Source organism: Maniola jurtina, chromosome 27 (genome assembly GCF_905333055.1).
Source record: "Maniola jurtina chromosome 27, ilManJurt1.1, whole genome shotgun sequence".
Classification (NCBI taxonomy): Eukaryota; Metazoa; Arthropoda; class Insecta; order Lepidoptera; family Nymphalidae; genus Maniola; species Maniola jurtina.
This window is the reverse complement of record NC_060055.1, coordinates 1,854,920-1,875,858: the sequence shown is the minus strand read 5'-3', so window position 1 is coordinate 1,875,858 and position 20,939 is coordinate 1,854,920. Positions and strand designations below refer to the sequence as shown.

Here is a 20,939-nt window from a genome sequence, read left to right as displayed (position 1 = left end):
TTTAATTTTTTCTGTATTGAACCAAAAACACTTACGCTCACTGCGCTCGCGCTTTTTTATTGTTGTATTTTATCTCACTGTATAACAAAGTTGAGCGAATGTTTTTTTCCTCATGACAGGATTCAGTTCCGGCCCTAATAAAACCTCTCCCGCAATCGATTCCTGGCTACGGCCATAGTATTGATACTGTGAAGGTGGAATTACAAATTAAATGTAATTTTAAGTTGAAATGAGAAGATTGTATGCATGAAATGTATAACATTTTGCTTTACAACACTAAGAGTTTTTAAAAGCTATTTAAATAAATAAATCTTTTATTTAAAACCACATTGCAAACACAGTTCACCAATCAAGATACGGCAACATACAGAGAAAAAATACAAAACTTATAAATAAACTGAAATATCTAAATAGGCTTTCCATGCATTTCAGAGAGAACCACCGCCTATATATATATTCTTCAAATACTTCAAAATTTCAAATTTCTTCAAATCTAAACCCCGTATTTTTGATGGTGGTAGCCTGTAAATCAAAAAGAGCCAGGTGGCAACCCTACTTCGACCTAGACAGAATGAAAAATTGTTTTCATTACTCGGTATGCCTACTGCCATAGTGTGACAGAAAGTGTGACGGTAGTTGTGACCTCTGATTGGCCGACTCTCTTTCACTATTTGCTAAAATTGATGATTGCAACAACAATTTTTTCTTTTTTGTAATCGAAAACAGAACACGGACGTCAAACAGGTTGACTAATTGCAATCATTTCTGGCCGGCTAACATTGTTCCGCTAGTGGCTCAAACTCACTGTCGCAGCAAGAACATGGTAAATTCAGCCAATCACAGCAATTTGAAATTTGGTTATCACAAATGAACCGATCTAGGAACCGAGAATGCACGAACCAGGGCAGATAGAGATGAGAACAATAATATCATACGTAGGAAATCGACGGGGGATCGTTGGCAAGGATAGCCTTAAGGGGCATGAGACGGGCCTGCTAACTAACTAATACGACAACGCAGGCTTATGACATTTTAATTGCGACAATGGCAGTAACATCCTCACAGGTTTATATAAAAATCTTTACTTGAAAGGGTCCAGTTTAAGAAATTAGCTCTAATATCGACTAATTTGTGAGAATAGTCAATACTAGAGCTAATGGTTGTGGTTAACGCTCACTGAAATTCTCTATCATTTGTATGGGATTACGTAACACACCGTGAGTAAAGTACCTAAGACGCTATCCGCCCGTTAAAGGGACTTTTCGACCTCTTATTGACCTATAAAATCTTGTTCTAGCAACCACCACGCCGCGCTTCTGGACAGAAACAAACCGTAGGGGCGCAATTCCGAGCGTCACTCTCTGCGTTGATGGCTACCTTGTCGGCGACCACTCCCCATTACGTGCGCTGCATCAAACCCAACGATACCAAAACAGCCTTCCAGTTCGACGCTGCTAGAGCCGTCAACCAGCTGAGGTGAGTTTGGTTGTTTGGGGCTCAGTGAAGTTTCCAATAATGATTCTCTCTCTCTTTCTCTCTATAGTCATTCCTGATTACTGAGGGTCGTGATCTCTTTTCATGAATCCTTTAATGGTTCTCTTGGGATAATTATAATAATGGGGTGGGTTCCCAGATCGAACGAAATTCGACTCTTAGGTTAATATACAGTTATTATCAGATGTTAGTGATAATAACCGGGACCGACGGCTTGACGTGCCCTCCGAGGCATAGAGGAAACGAAAAGGCCAAATTCCGACCTCTAAGTCGGTCACCCATCCAGTTACCGACTTCTGTAAACGTTGCTTAACAATCACAATCGTTTGATATGCGTTGTCACAACTAAGCCACACGTCCCCCAATAATGATTATTATACGGGGTATATTATATATCCCGGGTAATTTATAAGAAAATAATTAATTTTACATTATTGTTTCAGAGCTTGCGGCGTACTGGAGACCATACGAATTTCATCGGCCGGTTTTCCATCGAGATGGCTTTATCAAGACTTCTTTCAAAGGTAATCAATTTTCTAACTCCAAAAATTATAATCACAGACATAAACGTTTTAGGGGATTTCCCAAAGCTGCGCTTTCCGGTGCAATATCGCCATTTTTTTTTATTCAGATACATGTTAGCCCTTGACTACAATCTCACCTGATGGTAAGTGATGATGCAGTCTAAGATGAAAACGGGGTAGCCTTTAAGGGGTTTGATAGTTTTTATGAAACCTTTTTGGTCTACACGAAATTGTAGAAATTATTAAATTCTAAACCCCTGCTGGTAATCCAACCCGGGACCTCCCACTAACAAAACCACTGCGCCAGTCGAGGTTTGAGGTCGTCAAAATTCTAGCATCTCAACGCTTATCTGACTTGCTAAATCTGATTCCACACTTTGCATGTGGGAGGTATTCAAATGGCATTTATTTCCAGATACCGCCTTCTCTGCTGCTTCAAAGACATCGACCGGGCAAACGTGAAAGCGACGTGTTCGAAGATTCTGCTGAAACACGTGAAGGCCACTGACAAGTACCAGTTCGGTGCTACCAAAATTTTCTTCAGAGCTGGACAGGTATATAACATTACTAGATGATGCCCGCGACTTCGTCCGCGTGTCCCCTTAGGTGTTGAATCGATACTAATATTATAAATGCGAAAGTGTGTCTGTCTGTCTGTCTGCTACCTTTTCACGGCCCAACAGTTTAACCGATTCTAACAAAATTTGGTACAGGGTTAGCTTATATCCCGGGGACGGACATAGGCTACTTTTTATCCCGGAAAATCAATGAGTTTCCACGGGATTTCCAAAGCCCCATCCAATTAACCGATTTGTATGAAAGGTACCGAGGTAGCTTGCGTCTCTGTAATTGACATAGGCAACTTTTTATCCCGGAAAATCAAACAGTTCCCGCGGGATCTTTATAAACCTAAATCCACGCGGACGAAGTCGCGGGCATCCTTTAGTTTTCAATCATTCTTTCTAAGTAGTGGATATCTACGTCATAATAGCTATTTGTATGTCAAATTTTAGCCCGATCCGTCCAGTAGTTTGAGCTGTGCTGAGCATGCGAAAAATCTTCTTTGTTCCCTATTCTGCGAGAACTTCGAAAAATGCGGCCTTATTCCTTATCATCACTACCCATATTGCGAAAGTGTTTGTTTATTGGTTTGTCCTTCAATCACGTCACAACAACGAACACAAACGAATTATTCAGTCGCCGTAATATGTACACGGCCATTAAAAATTGTAAATCCACGTAGACTCAGTCGCAGGAAATGTCTAGCCCTATATTTTCCCCCCAGGTGGCGTACTTGGAAAAAGTGCGCGCAGACTTACAAAGGCTATACTGCGTGCGCGTACAGAGTTGCGTGCGCGGCTTTCTAGCGCGGCGTCGCTATAAGCGACTCACGCACGCTATACACGGCATACAGGCGCACGCTAAAGGATTCTTGGTTCGACGGTGAGTAAGAAATTGCGCTCGCCTCGCTTATGTCACCAGATAGCCATATTTAGGAAAAGTGTGTGCAGATCTACAGAAGTAAGAGTGAATAGGCAACTTCTAGGCTAGCGCGTTTCATCTTAGGCTGCGTCATCACTTGCTAGCAGGTCTGATTGCAGCCAAGCGCTAGTCTATAAATTTAAACAAAAGAAAAAGTTATACTGCGTGTGTGTACAACTAAAGGCTACTTTGTTTGATAGTGAGTAAGAATTTACGATGTTCATGGGCGGCGGTAATCACTTAACATCAAATGACCCGCCTGCTCGTTTGCTCGCCATTTTATTATAAAAAAAAAAGAAAGAAAGACTCTTGAATCTTGAATTCCCCTTTTCTCAACAGAAAGTGTCAAGAAATCCGTCGCAACAGAGCGGCCATCAAAATCCAGAAGACTGTGCGCGGTTGGCTCGCCAGGCTGAAATACCAAAGGATAAGGAAACTGACCATCGGCATACAAGCACGCGCTCGAGGCTACATGGCCAGAAAACTGTATAAGAATAAGAAGATCCTCAAACTGGTAAGTGGATGGAAAACCTGGAGAGGACATACACTACTTTTATCCCGTAAAATCGAAGAGTTCCTACTAAATTTAAAAAAAAAAACTAAATACACTTGAACAAAGTCAGTTAACAGCTAGTAATGAAATCTTACTTCAAGAAGAAAGAAAGGAACCCTTATGGGATCACTTTGTTGTCTATCTGTCCATCTTTCCGTCGACCTAGAATCATGAAATTTGCCAGGTAGGTAGGTCTTATAGCATAAGTAAAGGAAAAAAATCTGAAAACCGTGAATTTGTGGTTATATCACAAAAAAAATGTGTTCACGAAAAAAATTATTTACTAAATCACATGGCGCAGTCCGTCATTAACTTGCAGTGTTCGACATAAAAGAGTATATCTTTGACCAGTTTTCTTTATAAAATACATGGATTTCTTTTAACTGGCTATATTTATAAGGCTCTGAGTTCTATACGTGGATAGATTTTTGTACTTTTGTCCACAGACTATCGGCATGCAACGCTACGCGCGCGGCTACCTCGTCAGAAGAGAAATTAAGATTAAACTGCGAAAGATCATTGTAGCTCAGGCAGCGGTAAGTTGTTATGCTATAACTTTCTATTTTTAAGGGTACACTTCTTCTCCATATTCTCCTTATGCCTCCCTCGGCCTCTCTCGGGGTGAGATGTGTGAGAATGTTTTGGGCGGTTAGACCCCCACGCAACTCACCTTAATGAAACACACATTTACTATTCTAATAACTTTAAATTTATTAATCAAAATAACACTTTAATTTAATAACCATCTTTTCTTTTCTACATTTTGACACACACTATCAGTACAGAGAGCAGCCACAGACAATCTGCTGCCTCAGAGCCAAAGACTACATAATAATATTCTAACAAGATGCGGTTAGAGGGAAAGGGTAACATGCCAAAGCGTTGATTCCGTCGTCTATGGAAACGGTACCATTTTAGGTTGCACCCGCCAACGAGTTAAAACTGACCACTTGAGCTATGTCATTTTGTTCGCGATCTGTCATCTATACCTACTCTACTTCTCTATATCAATGAGTTTATTGCTTAATTTCTAATGAAAATCTTTTTCAGGTACGTCGTTTCCTAGCTCGTCGTCAATACAAACGCCTTCGCATTGAAGCGAGGAGTTTGGACCACGTCAAATCCCTCAACAAGGGTCTGGAGAACAAGATCATCAGTCTCCAACACAAATTAGAGGATGCCCTCGGAAAAGCCAAGAAGGTTGAACCGTTGCAGGTTCAAATTGCTGAATTGAGGTAATATCCCAAGACCATCGATATCGATGCCCAAGACATATCCCGAAAGTACAATTTTTTTTTTTTTTTCAAAAAATCCCGTGGGGTCTCTGATTTCCCGGGATAAAAGTACGTAAATTCATCCCTGAGATGCAAGCTACCTCTGTCCCGAATAGATGATACCCGCCACACCATACATGTGAATTTAGGTTGTTGAAAATCCCGTGGGAACTCTTTGATTTTCTGGGATGAAAAGTAGCCTATATTCTTGACAAGCTGTCTCTGTACCAAATGTCAACATCGGTTAAACGGATAGGCCGTGAAATGATTTATATGAATAACTGACAGACAGACACACTTTCGCATTTATAATATTAGTATGGATAATACTAATTGGAATAGAATAGAATAGATTTTTGTTCAAATATACTTTTACAAGTGCTTTTGAATCATCAAAATAATTTAATTAATATGAATTGTTATGAATAATTTAATATCAACTAGCCGATGCCCGCGACTTCGCTTTCGATTTAGGTTTTTCGAAATCACGTGGGAATTCTTTGATTTTCCGGGATAAAAAGTAGCCTATGTGCTAATCCAGGATATTATCTATAGTAGTCTAGTAGTTTTTGCGTGAAGGAGTTACAAAGATACACACACACATACACACAAACTTTCGCCTTTATAATATTAGTGTGATTCAGGCTTGTCAGAAGGCAAGGTACTAACAAAAAATATCTTTCACAGGGCAAAACTGGAAACCCTAAAACTGGTAGAAATCGAAGCCAAAACCCTCAAAGTGGACATCCACAATAAAGACAACCTCCTGAATAACCTGCGACTAGAATTGACGGAAGAAAAGGACACCAACAAACGGCTTATAGAGGAGAAGAAAGAGATAGAAACTAGATACAAAAAAGAGAAAGAGGTGTGGCAGAAAGAGAGGGACATATTGAAACATGAGTTGAGCACTGATAAGGAGCATTTCCAAATGGCTATAGAAGGTAAGTTTTTTATTTATTTTTTATAATAAAATAACGAGCCAACAAGCAGGCGGGTCACCTGATGTTAAGTGATTACCGCCGCCCATGAACATTTGCAGCACCAGAGCTGGCAAAGGCCGATGCGTTGCCGGCCTTTCAGGAATTTGTTGGTTTCAGAATTTTTTTTAGATCTGTCATTTAAGTTTAATGATTTCGTATCAATCAGAACCAATTCTATCAAGCCCTGGCTTAAAAACTTTATCGTGTAACAAGTGTAAATTAAAAATTTATAACACCCCCGACAAGTGAAGGTTACAGTAATAACTGGAAAAGAGCTGATAACTTTCAAACGGCTAAACCCATTTTCTTAAATTATAGCTAAGAACACTCGATCAAGCCACTTTTCAAACAAAAAAAAAACTAAATTAAAATCGGTTCATTAGTGTAGGAGCTACGATGCCACAGACAGATACACATGTCAAACTTATAACACCCCTCTTTTTGGGTCGGGGGTTAAAAATGAGACCTTGTAAAAAATCATAAGTATTTTAATTATTGCAATCATAAAAATGTTAATTATTATCAACTTATCCAAAAAACTTATTAACGAAAGTTAGTTACATCGATTAATACATTTTATAGATAAGATAGGATTTTATCTTGTTTGATAACATATCAAACATCTACAATTAAAGTGTCATACCTCAACATTTGAGAGTTTCGAGTCAACTAAAATTGCATTGACCAATATAAACATAAAAGAATTGGTATTTAGTACCTACTCAATGGAGGCAGCAGATAGAAGGAAAACTTTTAAACTATGAAATAACGTGTTTTTTGATTTTCAAATTAAATGTAGTACTTATCAAAAATTATAGTTATATGTATAATATACTAGAGGATGCCCGCGACTTCGTCCGCGTGGATTTACGTTTTTAAAGATCCCATGGGAATTGTTTGATTTTCCGGAACAAAAAGTTGCCTATGTCAATTACAGAGACGCAAGCTACCGCGGTACCAAATTTGATACAAATCGGTTAAGTGGATTGGTGTTTAGGAATCCCGCGGGAACTCTTTAATTTTCCGAGATAAAAAGTAGCCTATGTCCGTCCCCGGGATATGAGCTAACCCTGTACCAAATTGTCGTCAGAATCGGTTATACTGTTGAGCCGTGAAAAGGTAGCAGACAGACGGACAGACAGACACACTTTCGCATTTATAATATTAGTATGGATTATATATGTATAGGTAGGTATATCACTGGTCAGCAGGTCTATTGCAGTCAGGCGCTAGTCTATAAATTAAAAAATATCGGTCAGGTGCGAGTCGGATTCGCACACGAATGATTCCGTAGATCGTAAAATTTCAACTCTACCCATTACGGTTCACGAGATGCAGCCCGCTGACAGACAGACGGGTGGAGCGGAGGCTTAGTAATTAGTTGACCGTTGAGCTAGGCTGAGTAACTTATAGGCGAAGGCTCTCCCTTGTTGGCGAAACTTCAAAGTCTTGATCACCGCCGTAAGGTCGCCGGCTTATCGGTGTTTTATAGGATATATTTCGGAGAGTGTGCACAGGAACTTTTCGATCTTGTCCCCTCTTCACCATTTTACCACCGAACCGCAAGACGTCGGGCGAGTTTCCATCCTTATGTCGTTGACATTCCATCTACACGCACGAAACGTTTTGCGTCTTCATTCCTCATACGCATGGCTAAGGTTTGGAATACTCTTCCGCGATCTGTGTTTCCTACTAATTACAATCCGGGTATCTTTAAAACAAGAGTGAATAGGCACCTTCTAGGTAAACGCGTCCCATCTTAGACCACATCATCACTTTCCATCAGGTGTGATTGTGGTCAAGCGTTTGCTTATAGTGAAAAAAAAGGGTCCCGTTGGCACTCTTCGGGTACGGAACCCCAAATATGCAATGCACAAAGCTGAATATTGTAGTATATCAACCAGATTTTTCAAATTTTCGGTTAGGTCACTTTATTTCAGACAGTTTGATATTATGTTTGCCATGAAAACAATTATGGCTTCCTTATACTGACCAAGTTCTAATTTTCGGAGTAAAATATAAATCAAAACCGATTCCACTATTAACAACTTAAAACCAAGTATTATAGAAAATAAACTAAATTAGTGTGCCTAAACAAATTAAAATCGGTGTAAGGGATCATAGAAAAATTAATTAAAACATGTGATAAATAAACGAGTGTGTGTATTTATTGTGTAAAAGTGATAATTTTAGTGTCACTTTTTTAACCCCCGACCCAAAAAGAGGGGTATTATAAGTTTGACGTGTGTATCTGTCTGTGGCATCGTAGCTCCTAAACTAATGAACCGATTTTAATTTAGTTTTTTTGTTTGAAAGGTGGCTTGATTGAGAGTGTTAGCTATAATCCAAGAAAATCGGTTCAGACGTTTGAAAGTTATCAGCTCTTTTCTAGTTGCTGTAACCTTCACTTGTCGGGGGTGTTATAAATTTTTAATTTACACTTGTAGTGTTAGAAATAACAAATAACACAAAACACTTTAAAATTCTTCGTGTCGTGTTCAAAGTTAAACTCATATACATACTTGTGTTCATATTAATTTATACGTGTTCGCGATTTTGTTGATTTATTTTGCACCATACGACATATGTAGCGTGATCATATTATATGGAAATCATTAATTATATGCGCAATAACCCACAAATTAGTCGATACTAGAGCTAATTTCTTAAACTGAACACTTTCAAGTAAAGATTTTTATATACACCTGTGAGGATGATACTGCCATTGGCGCTATTAGAATGCCACAAGCCTACTTTGTCGTATTAGTTTACGAATAGCGAAAAACCAAATTAAATTTGAATTTCGCGGTTAGATCCATTTAATGCACCTTAAGGGGGGTCTCTCCGTCACTCGCTCCATACAAACGTAGTTCGTCTCTCATTGGAATACTAACCAATCACACTCAATGGAATTTTGTAGAAACGTTCCGGGAACTAATATCTATACCTGTGGTTTTCCAGATTTCCGTTAAAATATTCGGTTTCAAAGTTACGCGTTCTTAAAAATTCACATACAAATCTTAGAGCCCCTGTAATTTTAAAACTACATATTTTTAGAAAAATCTAAAACACCACAGGCACAGATATTAGTTTCTAGAATATGTCTGCAAAATTTCATGGACTTTGGTTGCTTAATATTCAAATGAAATTGGGACTACGATTGTATGGAGTAAGTTACGGAGAGAGCCCTGTTAATCTATCAATAGAAGAATAAACTATGTGATAAATTAAGTGATACATGGTCAAAACATGGTGATGCCACCCGATATAGCAATGACAAAAGCCGACGAGCCTACATTGTCGGACAAGAGGAAGTATGAGTTATGGTCGAAAGAGTTTGAGTCAAAGGCCCAGTTTTGGAAAGGTTAGAAACAAGAATTATGTATGGGATATAAAAACCTCGATGGGAGCTTCATATTTGTGCCTTTTGGGACCTTGGGGCCGTGGGGACCGGGGGCTCGAGCTCTTTTTGAGGAAATTTCGAAAGGGTTATCGAGTCAACCGGGGACCCGAGAGCTGGCAGCTACCTTGGGCAAAGAATTAGTTTGGCCATTCAAAGGGGTAATGCTGCCAGCATCTTGGGTACAATGCCTCGCTGCGGTGGTCGCGATGAGGTTTTAGATTTAATTTAGTTCATTTTATTTCTTAATTTTTTTATTTTATTTGTTTTAATATAGATGTCAATTTAAAATAGAGCCCTGAAAACGTAGCAGACAGACAGACAGACAAACTCACACAGTTTTGCATTTATAATATTATAGTATGGGTTAAATATTTGTTCCAGAACTCGACAAAGTCCACGAGGCGGAGAAAAAAGCGCTATGTCAAGAATTAGAGCACGAGAGACAAAGCAGACAGAAACTGCTGTCCTCTCAATACGACCTGCAGGAGAGACTGGACAATATGCACAGGTATTGTACTTCTCTTCTTCTCTCTTCTCTTCTCTTCTCTTCTCTCCTCTCCTCTCCTCTTCTCTTATGCTTTCTTCCTATCTAATTTTAAACCAGGAAAGCCTGGTTGGTAGTATAAATTCTTGCTGGTAAATGTTGTACACGTATGTCCTTGTCCCGCTCGATTGGTTCCCATCACACAAATCGTGTGCGGACAAACCGGTGTTCCGGTAGTAGTTATATGTAATTAAATCAGTTCGCTTGTATAGTGTCGGTGGTATGCCTAAACCGACAGACAGACAAAAAGTGATCCTATAAGGGTTCTGTATTTCCTTTTGAGATTCAGAACTGTAGAATAATTAAACTGTGTGTAATTATTAATTCAAAAATTAATTTATTGAATACCTTGACTGATTTTTTTAATGATCGAACCTTGTAGCCTTCTAGACACTTCCATACCTAATAAAATTTGTGTATTTTACTACACCACATCACCACCACACCATACTACACAAATACTTTTATTCATTTATATTAACTTAATTTTAATTTCTTTACTTTTACTTATTCGTACCTTACTTTAAGTTTAATTAGAGCAAATGCAACAGGGAAGGCACTAACTCCCATAACACAGTCTATACTTTTTTGGGAGTTAGGGGTCCATGCATACCTTGTATATCTCTTTTTTTGCAAATAAACGTTATTATTATTATAATTTTCAGGGCGCCTTCCAAGGAACACAGAAGATCTTTGTCAGACGCGAGCAACAACTCACAGCAAGAGACTACCGTCGAAGATGTAAGTTTCTTTTTTTTAAAGAATTCAATCATTAAAACATTTTGGCCGCTACTTCGACATTCCACATTTCTCCTTGAGTTTTGTTAACATATCCTCTACCATTTTTTTTTAAAGCAATTAATGTATGTGGAGGGGTTCAAAATATTGATAGTACAAAATCATACTACGTAGGTATATCAATAATAACTAATATTATCAATATTATCCGCTACGTACATTATGTCACACTGAAACGTTTTTATTGGTAGGATTTCGGCTACGGTTCAGTTCGGTCTACGGAGTCTTCAAGACCCGCGCTCGAAGCAGTCAACTGGTCTACTACCAGCTCACAGAATGGACATATGCCGGTAAGATGTACATAGTTCACGACAGGTCGACATGGCGATCGGGGTGTGTGCCTCCCCCCCCCCCCTCCCCTTCTACGACTCACCTCATACCCCGTTTATATGTATGTATGTATTGCACCGTAAAACACAAATGACAGGTTACAAAAAAAAGGAAAACTTAAAATTTGTCATGTCAACTTGTCGCAAACTATACTTTTTATGTTAATATTAGCCTTAATAAATGACAAAAAACCGAACATTTTTTTTAATATAAAAAAAGTTAAGCTTGGTGCGTTAATGACAAATTAAAGGTAAAGGTTTCCAATGTAATTTAATTAAAAAAATTAAAAAAAATTGTACTCAAACGTGTACGTGAACGTTATGTGGTGCCAACTTTTTTTTTCTTATGAGTGTTATGTTTTCCAAAGATGGCGGACGCAGGCCTGGTGCTGCGCATGCGCAACAGAATATCGGTGCTTCAGAGCGAGCTGTCACGCACCGCCAAAAGAGCTGCCGATCTGGAAGATCGTCTTATGAGTAAGTAGTACTTATCTTTAGTGATGTGCGATTCCGAGATGTTTCAATAATCGAGAGAAACGCAATCGAGATATTTTTCCAATCGAGTCGACGATTCTCCCGCTCTTGCGTAAAATCATTGAGATGTTCTACGATTGTTTCGATTGTATCGAGTCAATAGAATCGAATGCCCGATGGCACTGGCAGCCTGGACTCGAGTCAGAAGATTGTTTCGATTGTTCAAACATCTTGATGGTTCTCGAGCATCAATAGTTCCTGAACGCCTGATTAAGGGCTTTAGGAACTATTAATGGTGCAATAATATTTTAAATCCAAGCAATATACTTTATCTGAAACTACATTTTAGTAAAGTTTTTGACGCCGACGACTTCTTTCGCGTCGATTTAGGTTTTCAAAATCCCGTAGGAAATCTTTGATTTTCCGGGATAAAAAGTAGCATATGTATTAATGCAGTTTATAATCTATCTCCATTCCGAATTACAGCCAAATCCGTTTTACGTGATAGAGTAACAAACATCACACATACATACACATAAACTTTCGCCTTTAAAATAATATTAGTGTGATAAACATTTATTTACGACTAGCTGATGCCCGCAGCTTCGCCCGCGTGGATTGGTCAGATCCCCTGCAGCATCAGGATTGAGGAGTTGGACTCCAAATTTTTTACAAAACACTGTCGCAAAGTTCCTCTATCGATTAAAAAAGAAATGACGCAAATTGGTTCAGAAATCTCGGAGATTTCGGTGTACATAGGTAGAAAAACACAACTCCCTTTTTGAAAGTCGGTTAAAAAAGTAGCCTATGTTACTCCCTGGTCAATTCTCTACTTGCCTGTGAAAGTCGCGTCAAAATCGGTTCAGCCGTTCCAAAGATTAGCCTTTTCAAACAGACAGACAGACAGACAGACAGACAGACAGACAGACAAAAATTTTAAAAACGTGTGATTCGGTTATAGTATCGTTCAAATAACCATATGACCTTAATATGCGGTAGTTATTTCGAAATTACAGACAGACACTCCAATTTTATTTATTAGTATAGATTTGTTTAATTCTAGATCGCCTCACTTCCCCGCCATCGAATCCAGACTCGGATCGCTTCAAAGTAGAAGAGCTAGAGATAGAGAATAAGAAACTGTTGGAAGACATCGAGAGATTGCGCCATGTTGAGTCCGCCCATCTGAATAAAGAAATTATCGGTATGTAATAGTACATTACTGTTTAAGGCCTGAAATAAAGTAATTGCCGGCCGAGTCGTACTGGAAGGACGAGGCGAAGGACCACTTCCCGAGGACTCAACTGTCGTCTCATTCTTTTAAATTCACAAAATGTTTTTAAATCAAGAGGCAATTTCCGAGCAAGTGGGATAAAAAATACTCTACAAGGAACCAAAACCTTAATTTGCTGTAATCCGCTAAAACAAACAAATCGACATGCACCGCCCGCCCTCCCACTGATAAACATGCAGGAAAAGCCAGCCACCAAGCAAGCAATACGCACCACCACCACGCAGTACCGCACCAATCCCATAACCACTCGACGCACGTTTCGCCCCGACTCCGGAGCATCTACAGGAGATGTAGAACTTACAATACCAAATTACAAAGACCCATAGTTGCATATCGCATGCTGCATGTTGCACAATACCTAATACTTTGGTATTGTGCAGCATGCAATTGTGGTTTTATTTGGTTTAGCGGATTATAGCAAATTAAGTTAGCAAGATAACGCCTTTTTATTGTTACTATATTTTTTTTTTATTTCAGATCAACTGCATCAAATGCAAGAGGAGCTGGACAGACGACGCGACGAATGCATACAACTGAAGAGCGTTCTCACTCACCAGGTAAGACCCCTTCCATGCACGTTGATAACTAATGATTTTAAGCTTATTCCGTATTTAACGATATATTTTGACAGCCAGACTGATCCGTTGCGCAAAAAATGAGCCAGCCCTTCTGTCACCCGATGAGGCTTAATCGCGGTGAAATGTCTCGAAATATATTTTTACCCGACTGTGTCAAAGCCAAAAGGAAGGGTTATGATTTTAGCAGTCTATGTATGTTTGTATCCAGATACTGTGTGTTCCACCGTAGCGACTAAACTACTGGGTCGACTTTGATGAATGAGGTGTCAATTCATTCCTTGTAAAAGTCCGGGTGACGAGGCTGCATTTTATATGAAAAAATTTGACCTAACTGGAATGTCAAATGGATTCCACACACTTGTTAGTTTAAAACCATCCTCAAGATTGAAATTCTGGTGCTTCCTATAGGCACAAAAAATAATTGTCTATGACATGCCATACCTAATATATTATTTTTTGTAAATACTATATTTATGATTTATTGGTTTACTTACCTTATTTTTAAATAATAAAAATATGATGCTTTTAATAATATAGTAATCTTCAAGGTAAACAGTATACTGACAGTATAAGTACGGTCAGCAAATAGATAAAACATGTTTGTTTGAATAAAAAGTATCTCAGTTTTGTCCCGCTTATCTTACGTTACTGATATGACTATCTATTTAGACATATCATACTATCTCAAGAAAAGTGGCCTAAGTTCATTTCTATTAAAATCCCGTTTTTAAATATACCGATGTTTAACGAAGGATCTCAGTGGTAGCTACATTTACATTTAAAGATAGGGATAAAATATGTATAGTTTTGGCGCTAAACATCTTAAAACTAATAAATAAAAGCGGTTTTTATCAATTTTTGACGCAGATATTTAGCAAGCTAAGGTGCAGAATGCCCTTCCGGCGTCCGTAAGTTATAGGCAAGCGCATTCCAACCTAGGCCTCATCATTGCTTTTTTTCACGCAGAATTGTCGTCAAGCGTAAGGCTATCTCACAATTAAAAAAAAAATTTATATTTTTGGAGTTATACCAGTTTAGCTATGATGGTGACATCGTTTTGATAAAAATTCTTGGTTTGTCACTAGTCTTACTTTTGATGGACCTACATTTCCTGTTTGTTGTGGAAATAAATATTGTGCCATTTTTCACTTTAAGAGCACAAAAGCTATTGTGTAATGTGTGGCTATAAGAAGCCAACTTTTGGTTAAAAAATTGTGGCGAAAAAGAATTATTTAGATTTTCGAAACTTACTTTACATAAGTTAGGAAAGTCGCGGTCAAAATTTTAATAACAAGTCAAAAATAAACATTGCATCCAAATCTGTTAAGGCATTTAGAAGTTATGTTGGAATAAAGAAGCTCACATATATAAACTGAAAATATTACATTACTTTTCCTGGCAGTGGTGTAATAACGCATTTTTAACAGGGCTCTCTCCGTCACTCGCTTCATACAATCGTAGTTCCAATTTCATTTGAATATTAAGCAACCAAAGTCCATGAAATTTTGCAGACATATTCTAGAAACTAATATCTTTGTCTGTGGTTTTCCAGATTTCTGTTAAAATATTCAGTTTCAAAGTTACACAGTCTTAAAAATTTATATACAAATCTTTGAGCCCCTGTAATTTTAAAACTACATATTTTTAGAAAAATCTAAAACACCACAGACACAGATATTAGTTTCTAGAATATGTCTGCAAAATTTCATGGACTTTGGTTGCTTAATATTCAAATGAAATTGGAACTACGTTTGTATGAAGTGAGTGACGGAGAGACCCCTCTTAAAACAAGAATTTTAAAAAGTGAATGTGGCTTTGAAACATTATCAAGACAGTGGTGTAATTTGGGTTTACTACAAAATAACATAAAAGTATAGTGAAATGTAAATCATGGATAGCAAAATGGCGTTCCCTAATGCTTTTTTCATAAAGACTCTATATAAAGACTATCCGGAACCGACCAATAGTGGATTTTATCGTAAGAACGAGGTATAACATCTAATTATACTTTTATTATATCCATAGACCGTTTTTCTTTGTTTGCTTAAAAGATAAACAAATCGAAGAAACCTCGTAAGCGACGTGCTTACTGTATATTTTTACCCGACTGCGGCAAAGCCAAAAGGAGTGTAGTGTAGTGATTTTAGCAGTCTATGTAGGTATGTATATATGTATTTATGTATGTATGTTTGTATCCAGATTCTGTGTGTTCCACCATAAAGCCTAAACTACTGGGCCGATTTTGATGAATGAGGTATTAATTGATTTGTTGTAAAGGTCCGGGTGACATAGGCTATATTTTATACGAAAAAAATTGACCTAGCGGATGGTACATCAAAAAAAAGTGGGGGTCTCCAAAAATATTTTTTTGTTATTGAATCGAGTGGGGTGTCAAATGAAAGAGGAGAAAATTCTAAATTCATGGGTATAAAAGTACAATTTAACTCTAATATTTCAATGTTTTAAGACGATCGCAATCGGGTTTTAGTTTTCAACTTTATGTATAGTATATTTACTTGTGCATAAATAGTTATAAACGAAGCGTATATAAATAGGGTAAACCACCCAATTTTACGCACTACAAACAATATAAGTTCAAACGTGCCTTATTATAAGTTTTACCTACCTTGTTGACTGTTAGTGTTATTTTACTTTATAATTTTGCTGTTGATTGAAACAAAATACATAATACACTCATGTTTTGATGAGCAACCAATTTTGAAACTGATCAATAGGTAAAAAATTACTTCTAACTGTTTTATGTAGCACTAGAAGATGCCCGCGACTTCGTCCGCGTGGATTTCGGTTTTTAAAGATCCCATGGGAACTATTTGATTTTTCGGGAGAAAAAGTTGCCTGTGTCAATTGCAGGAACGCAAGCTACCTCGGTTCCAAATTTCATGCAAATGGGTGTTAAGCGAATGGGTATTTAGGAATCCCGTTGGAACTCTTTGGTTTTCCGGGATAAAAATCTCTGGGATATAAGCTAAATCTGTACCCGTCAAAATCGGTTAAACTGTTGGGCCGTGAAAAGGTAGCAGACAGACAGACACACTTTCGCATTTATAATATTAAGTATGGATTATTAAATACATAAATTAAAAATAAAATTATAATTTTACACAGAAACCGTGGTTCCAAGCGTTGAAGAGCGTTGTGAGTAAATGTAAACCCTAAATGTGTCAGCTTTGAATAAACCTATTTTGCAAAATTATTAGCAAAAAGTATTCCTGTGTCAGAATTAGCAGCTTACTTTTTATTTCACTGAAAATTATAGCCATTAATTTCATGTCATTTAGCATAGGTGGTTAATTAGTCTGGACATTCGCCCTTCGCAAACTATTTTTTAATTATACTGATACCAAAGAACAATAAAACTGGTGTATTTTTATGTGAAACTAATTTATTTTGCTTTTTTTCTCCCAATGCTTTCCATTTACGTCATTGCATGGTATATATGTTTTGTATATTTTAATTTTGCTTAGTTTAAGAGTTTAGAAGAGAACATACGTACAGACACTTTTGTGTACTAGACTTTTCACAAAATTGATAGAAAAGTGTAAATCTACGTGTGTTTGCTTAAGCGTAGATTTTTTCCTACAATGTCGTCAATAGGACATTTTACCCTGGTTATAATTGAAAATCAGTGAGTGGGGAGAAAACCTGAAAACGATGTCTTAGGCGCAGTGGCCGTATTATATTGTGTTTCATCGAACAGAACCTATGGCGTTATGTTTGCTCCCCTGTCTGTCCAAGTCATTGGCACGATATTTGCATAAGAAGACGCAGATTTTGTTTATTTTCATTTGATTTTCCTGAATGAATGAAATGAAAATCAAATGAAAATAAACAAAATCTGCGTCTTCTCATGCCAATATGGTGCCAACGACCAGGGGAGCCAACATAACGCCATAGGTACTATCCGATGAAACGCACTATAGAAGGTACTGGGTTCGATTCCCGGTAAAAGTAATTTATGATTTCTTAATTGGCTTATTTTAGTCTGGTGGAAGGCTTTGGCCGTGACTATTTATCATACTATCGGCAAAGCCAAAATGGCATATACACCGATTAGAAGTATGAGTATGAGTAAAGGTTGATTCACATTGGCAGCGAATCGAAGCAAGTTTCCAAAATTTTACAGAGAATTGACCTCTGTCTCCATAATGTTAAAGCAGCAATTTCTTAAAGAATTCATATTGATATAGTTAGATAACCTTGTATTAAGAGCTGTTTTATATTATTTATAAAATTGCCCTAAACAGACATCGAACCTGAAGTCGCTGGCCACATCCAACTACGGTTCGGACGTGGACATCATCAATGAAGATGGGGAATTGGCTTCAGCGTACCAAACTCAGAAGGGAATTAACAGGTATTCGAATCATTTCAATCCATCGCCGCACCGGCCCACTATTGAGCACAGGTTTGCTCTGAAATTGAAAAGGAAAAGGCAGGCCAAGCGCAATTGGCAGACTTCACACACCTTTGAGAACATTATGGCGAACTCTCAGGTATGCAGGTTTCCTCGCGATGTTTTTTTAAAAATTAAAATGCCATAACTCTGAAACTTCGACATTTTGCGAATAAATCAAATCTATTGTGCATAAAAATAAATAAAAATCTGTTTTAGAACGTACAGGTAAAACCCTTCCTTGATACCCCACTTGGTATAGATCTTACTTTGAAAGTTGAAAAGTATGAATAAGTCCGGTAACGAGTTGGCTAGCATCGCCTCGGTGCCGAGCGCCACAAATACCTACCTACTGTTCGTGCGCTGTGCAACCGAGTAGGTACCCTACCTTGCATAATATATTATCTTATACAGACATAATATTGTATTGAGTGTACTGTGTAGTCTCACCCGTATATCATACAGTTAATTTTTAGAGGAATGTGCAGCGCCCAGACAAGTCGCCAAGACTTCAGGGCGCTAAGAATACAATGTAAATAGTTGTAAGAATATTGTAAATACAATAAATACAATAAAATAAATACTAATTTATTTGTTCATGAACACATTTAAATTTCTTTTTTGGTGATGTAAACACAAATTCACGGTTTGCGGATTTTTCCCCATACATGTGCTATAAAACCTACCTACCTGCCAAATTTCATGTTTCTAGGTCACTATGTACCCTGTAGGTTTCTTGACAGACAGACAGACGGACAACAAAGTGATTCTATAAGGGTTCCGTTTTTCCTTTTGAGATACGGAACCCTAAAAAATGTATGTTTCCCCAGACAACTACAAGAGGAACTTCTAGAAGAGAAGAAGTTCTACTCCGAGCACATCGCCGCAGCCAAGCAGGAGATAGAACGGCTCAGAGAAGAGAACGAGAAGTACCAGAAGTATGTATTTTACTACTATTTAATTTTAATTAGAATTAAGTTTATTTTATAAAAAAAATCTTATGTATATATTTATTGTAGAAATAGGTAAAAAAAATATATTAAGTAATTGCGTCTTAAAAAAGTAAGAAGTAAATACTCCTATTTATCTTCTATACTTATAAAACATTTCCTATCCTATATTGACTGACTGACTGACTGACTGACTGACTGACTGACTGACTGATTGACTGACTGATTGATCTATCAACGCACAACCATCGGGTTTTTTAATCGTGAGGGGGTGAAGTTCCCAAATATCCTGAAACACCGCCCGAATACCCAAATATCTATAAATTACCTATAATGTAGGCTATAGGCACGGCCCATTTCTTTATTAATTGCCTTGTAAATTAAGTTTTTTTTGTTGTAAAATAATACTGAATGTGATTGTCATAAAAATCTAATTAGTAGATAATTTCATTTAGACAGATCAAGATAGGAGCAACCATTGGCTTCTCTAAACTATCAACCATCTATCAACCATGTTACCATTCAATCTCAACCATAAACCATGCAGCACAACTATCAACTATGACAGTTAAACCATCCGCTATGCAATTCTAACCATCTACTAGTGCTACCATCGACCATGTCAGCGTTACTGACTGTGCTAATAAAACCATCAACCATGCTGCCACAAACGTCAACTATGCTATCGTAGTCATCAACTATGCTATCGTAGTCATCAACTATCTTAGTGTAACCATCAACCATGCTGCCTTAACCATCAATTATGCTATCGTAGTCATCGACTGTGCTAGTGTAACCATCAACCATGCTGCTTTAACCACCAATTATGCTATCGTAAACATCGACTGCTAGTATAACCATCAATCCTGCGGCCGAAACCATCAATAATGCCATCGTAGTCATCGACTGTGCTAGTGTAACCATCAACCATGCTGCCGCAACCATCAACTATACTATCGTAGTCATCGACTATGCTATCGTAGTCATCAACTATGCTATCGTAGTCATCAACTATGCTATCGTAGTCATCAATTATGCTATCGTAGTCATCAACTGTGCTAGTGTAACCATCAACCATGCTGCCGAAACCATCAACTGTGCTATCGTAGTCATCGACTGTGTTAGTGTAACCGTCAACCATGCTGCTTTAACCAACACCTATGCTAAGTAGTCATCGTCTGTGCTAGTGTAACCATCAACCATGCTGCCGAAACCATCAACTATGCTATCGTAGTCATCGACTGTGCTAGTGTAACCATCAACCATGCTGCCATAACCATCAACTATGCTATCTTAGTCATCGACTGTGCTAGTGTAACCATCAACCATGCTGCCTTAACCAGCAATTATGCTACGTAGTCATCGACTGTGCTAGTGTAACCATCAATCATGCGACTGAAACCATCAACTATGCTATCGTAGTCATCGACTGTGCTAGTGTAACCATCAACCATGCTGTCTGAACCATCAACTATGCTATCGTAGTCATCGACTGTGCTAGTGTAACCATCAACCATGCTGTCTGAACCATCAACTATGCTATCGTAGTCATCGACTGTGCTAGTGTAACCATCAACCATGCTGCCTTAACCATCAACTATGCTATCGTAGTCATCGACTGTGCTAGTGTAACCATCAACCATGCTGCCTTAACAATCAACTATACTATCGTAGTCGACTGTGCTAGTGTAACCATCAACCATGCTGCCTTAACCATCAACTATGCTATCGTAGTCATCGACTGTGCTAGTGTAACCATCAACCATGCTGCCTTAACCATCAACTATGCTATTGTAGTCATCGACTGTGCTAGTGTAACCATCAATCAGGCGAACTAATTCACGT

At 38.0% G+C, this 20,939-nt stretch overlaps 1 protein-coding gene across 2 annotated transcripts in view; it reads left to right on the top strand.

The window, feature by feature from the left end:
* LOC123879234 (unconventional myosin-Va) overlaps window positions 1-20,939 on the top strand; it is a 52,287-nt gene that overhangs the window by 19,200 nt on the left and 12,148 nt on the right. Inside the window, exons 14-30 of one of the 2 annotated variants that reach the window (XM_045926850.1) lie at window positions 1,298-1,476; window positions 1,938-2,018; window positions 2,434-2,572; window positions 3,304-3,461; window positions 3,840-4,014; window positions 4,500-4,589; window positions 5,104-5,288; window positions 6,015-6,271; window positions 10,095-10,221; window positions 10,923-10,998; window positions 11,247-11,345; window positions 11,753-11,861; window positions 12,922-13,062; window positions 13,630-13,709; window positions 16,857-16,886; window positions 17,996-18,105; window positions 18,975-19,082. In XM_045926850.1, coding sequence (XP_045782806.1) covers window positions 1,298-1,476; window positions 1,938-2,018; window positions 2,434-2,572; window positions 3,304-3,461; window positions 3,840-4,014; window positions 4,500-4,589; window positions 5,104-5,288; window positions 6,015-6,271; window positions 10,095-10,221; window positions 10,923-10,998; window positions 11,247-11,345; window positions 11,753-11,861; window positions 12,922-13,062; window positions 13,630-13,709; window positions 16,857-16,886; window positions 17,996-18,105; window positions 18,975-19,082 — 2,144 coding nt within the window. The remainder of the gene's footprint in view (window positions 1-1,297; window positions 1,477-1,937; window positions 2,019-2,433; window positions 2,573-3,303; window positions 3,462-3,839; window positions 4,015-4,499; window positions 4,590-5,103; window positions 5,289-6,014; window positions 6,272-10,094; window positions 10,222-10,922; window positions 10,999-11,246; window positions 11,346-11,752; window positions 11,862-12,921; window positions 13,063-13,629; window positions 13,710-16,856; window positions 16,887-17,995; window positions 18,106-18,974; window positions 19,083-20,939) is intronic. The other variant, XM_045926852.1, reaches the window with a different exon arrangement.